This window comes from Pangasianodon hypophthalmus, chromosome 16, assembly GCF_027358585.1.
Source record: "Pangasianodon hypophthalmus isolate fPanHyp1 chromosome 16, fPanHyp1.pri, whole genome shotgun sequence".
Taxonomy (NCBI): domain Eukaryota; kingdom Metazoa; phylum Chordata; class Actinopteri; order Siluriformes; family Pangasiidae; genus Pangasianodon; species Pangasianodon hypophthalmus.
Window position 1 is genome coordinate 191,104 of NC_069725.1, and position 3,897 is coordinate 195,000.

Consider the following 3,897-nt stretch of genomic DNA (forward strand, 5'->3'; position numbering starts at 1 on the left):
AGCTGAGTTAACGCTGAGTTAAAGCTGTGTTAAAGCTGTGTTAAAGCTCAGTTAAAGCTGTGTTAAAGCTAAGTTAAAGCTGAGTTAAAGCTGTGTTAAAGCTGAGTTGAAGCTGTGTTAGAGCTGTGTTAAAGCTGAGTTAAAGCTGAGTTAAAGCTGTGTTAAAGCTGAGTTAGAGCTGTGTTAGAGCTGAGTTAAACCTGTGTTAAAGCTGTGTTAGAGCTGAGTTAAATCTGTGTTAAAGCTGTGTTAAAGCTCAGTTAAAGCTGTGTTAAAGCTGAGTTAAAGCTGAGTTAGAGCTGTGTTAGAGCTGAGTTAAAGCTCAGTTAAAGCTGAGTTAAAGCTGAGTTAAAGCTGCGTTAAAGCTGCGTTAGAGCTGTGTTAAAGCTGTGTTAAAGCTGAGTTAAAGCTCAGTTAAAGCTGAGTTAAAGCTCAGTTAAAGCTGAGTTAAAGCTGTGTTAAAGCTCAGCAGAGTAAAAAGCGATGTTAAAGAGCAACCAGCAGCTCAGTAATGTGACACACGTTCTGCTGAATGTTCAGTCTGACTGCAGAGAGAACTAGAGGAACACTGTACTGTACATGTTATGAAGTGTGTGTGTGTGTGTGTGTGTGTGTGTGAGGTAATAACCCAGCAGTAGTGTAAAGATCTAAGCATCAGTCGCACTCCTCTATAAAAAGAAGGTGAAGAAAAAGAAACTTTATATTTAATAATATTTTGGTGCCTTAAATCAACCTGCATTATTTTATATTGCTTTATATTTCATAGTTTTACAACAACAGAGAAAATCAAAGGAGAAAAGGAAATGTGTGTGGAGAGACTTTTCTTGCAGGTTCGGACCGACTCAATGTTTTTACCAAATTTATAATATAAAAAATACAAATTATAACATATTAAAATTATAATAATGAATAAACAAACAAACAAACAAATAAATGTGTGTGTGTGTTTTAAAGAGTCTAATGTCAGCATCGCAAACGATTTTAATATCGCGATAACTCCTCACCACACCGATCTATCGTCCAGCCCTGTAAGCTCCGCCTCCTCCTGTAAATCTGTCCAATCCGGTGCAGCGCAGTTTCTCCGTTAAAAGCGGCGGAGCGCGCGATCATGTGACAGTAATGTAGTAACGCGCTCGCGCAGGAGAGAAGCAGCGCGAGAGCAGCGGGTTAAATCCCACACTTTATCACTTACACACACACACACACACACGGAGGACCGACGCGCTGGAGTCCACAGGTGAGTGTGTGTGTGTTGGGGTGTGTGTGTATGTGTGTGTGTGTGTGTGTGTGTGTGTGTGGAGTTAGTGTAGTCAGAAATGCAGAACCGAGTTCCAGCGCGCAAACTTTCCAGGAATTCTTCAGCACTCGAGTCTCTCTCTCTCTCGCTCATTATTATTATTATTATTATTATTATTATGATGATGATGATGATAATGATGATGGTTATTTCCGCTCACGCGCTCTCTCTGATCTGAGTTTACTCTCGGTCATAACGCGGAGCTTTAAACTCTGTTATTAAAGCTACTATCAATATTACAGCCTAATAAACTGGCCGTGTGTGATGTGCAGTGTGTAGCTACACTTCCTGCCGTGACTGAAGAACAATCATTCCACACATCTGCATAAAAATAAGAGTTTATTAATGTGTCAGAAACAGATCTCAGTGAAGCGCTTTATAAATCCAGCTGTTGGTGAACACACACATGTGCAGTCTGACTTCACTACACTGCTGCTCTCCCACCTTTAGTGTCTGTATACCTTCAAACAATAATCATAATAATCATAATAATAATAATAATAATAATAAGGAGCGCTGATGCACCTTTAATGCTTTAAAAGTTAATTAAAGTTACAGCACACACACACACACACACACACACACACACCATCAGGAAAAACCTACAGATACTGAACCCGTCCCCAGTTTGGTACCTTTACCTTTATTAAGGAAACCTAATGCGAGTCTGACTTATATATATAATGATATTATTATTATTATTATTATTATTATTCGATTCTTTACTGATCCTCAGCAGTTTTATTTCTGATAGTAAAAGAGAAAGTTTTGATCTTCGTGTTGTAGATGTAGGTGATAAGAGAAAAGAAACTCAGTAATGAAAATAAAACCATCAGAATTAAAACCATGTAGAAAATCAGACGACGATGTTTTTATTCCTCAATTAAAAGCACAGTGTCACAAAATAGCGTCATTTTTACAGCATGGGTTTGGCAGCTGGCCCGGTTTCCAGATTTACTTATGCTCATGCTTATTTATACACACACACTTCCATCAGTGGATTCTTCTGGTTAACCACATAACACACACACACGCACACACACACACACACACACACACACACACACTTCATCACTTATTTTATCTGCTCTGATTTTTATCTTTTCCTCCAGAAGGTGAATCTGCTGTACTCTGAATATCTGATCTCCTCACAGGTTCTGACCAGGAATGGTGGATCGCTTGTCAGTGGATGAAGAAACGTTCCTTCCGTACGGTTCCTCTTTGCCAGTCCACCACCTGTCGGACATGGTGAGGGACGAGCGGGTCTACCAGGTGCTTCCCTCTCCATTCTCCGAGGATGAGCTAAGTGACTCTTCCAGCTCCAGTTCGCGTTCCTGCTCCAGCCCCGAGTCTCAGGTTCTGAGCTCCAGGTGCAGCAGCAGCTCAAGCAGCGAGAGCCAAGATGGTCTCCTGGACTTCCTCCTCTCTCAGAGCCAAATGTCTTCCACCTCGGTGCTAACTCCTGCCATGGTTCCTCCTGTCCTCCCCATGGGTCTGGCCTGGGAGTCTCGCAGGGATCGGACCACCAAAGAGGAATGCTTTGAGTTTCCTGTATTTCCTGGAGATCTGGAGGAAGGGCTTCTCTTTCAACCCACACTGGAGGAGATCGAGGAGTTTCTGGAGGAGAACATGGATGTTGTAGCGTTAAAGGAGAAAGCTGAAACAACTCAAAACACATCAGAAACGAAGACACAAGACCAAACAGTGCCTGTATCCAGCATGACGGAGATGAACGAGCTCAAGCCTAAGAGTGTCCAGTCTTCTGCTGGACTCGCTACAGCCTCTCAGACTGCGGTGAAGAAGGAGCCGATCTCCGGGAAGGCAGTCGCGATGGAGAGCTCAGGGACGCCAGTGTTCCTACAGATCCAGCCCATTCCCATCAAACAGGAACCAGATCCGAATCAAACACCCACGTCTCAGTCGCCGACGCACACCCCGGACATCAAAATCGCCCAGCTCCTGGTCAACATCCAGGGGCAGACTTTTGCTCTGGTTCCTCAAGTGGTTCCACCAGCTAGCCTCAGCAGCACTTCCTCCAAATTCGTCCGCATCGCTCCTGTCCCCATCGCAGCCAAACCTTCAGGACATGTGGAGAATGTGGCCGGCGGAACACAGGGAGCAGGACTCCTCGTCGGGAGTCAGAAATTCCAGAAGAGCTCCGTAGCTGATCTGATTAAAATGCACAAGTGCACTTTTCCAGGTTGTGCCAAGATGTACACCAAGAGCAGTCACCTGAAAGCTCATCTGAGGAGACACACGGGGGAGAAACCGTTCGCCTGCACGTGGCCAGGATGCGCCTGGAGGTGAGTTTTGGGGGGACAAACTTTTATGTTCCGGGTTACACATGCAGAGCTGAAGCTAATGTCAGGAAACAAGAAGCAGTTTCACGTCTTTGGACCTTCGATCATTTTTGCTTAGTTTTGTTTACTAGAACTTGTGTCGTGTCCTTCATTTTGAGCTTTTGGTGCTTTTAGAAATAAATTATAGATGTAAAAGTGCTCAGTCAGGGAGCAGGTACGTGACTGTCCGCTGTGTAAGCAGTGAAGCAGATCACCATCTCTGTTGACCATTTATAAATGAACTTCAGCATGAGTTCAGCA

The 3,897-nt window shown here is 43.8% G+C and overlaps 1 protein-coding gene across 1 annotated transcript in view; it reads left to right on the forward strand.

Annotated features, from left to right (window-relative positions):
* The first annotated feature begins 1,099 nt into the window (after window positions 1–1,099).
* klf15 (Kruppel-like factor 15) overlaps window positions 1,100–3,897 on the forward strand; it is a 10,517-nt gene continuing 7,719 nt past the window's right edge. Inside the window, exons 1-2 of the mRNA XM_026911629.3 lie at window positions 1,100–1,237; window positions 2,452–3,600. Of these exons, the coding sequence (XP_026767430.1) occupies window positions 2,465–3,600 (1,136 nt within the window). The 5' untranslated portion in view covers window positions 1,100–1,237; window positions 2,452–2,464. The remainder of the gene's footprint in view (window positions 1,238–2,451; window positions 3,601–3,897) is intronic.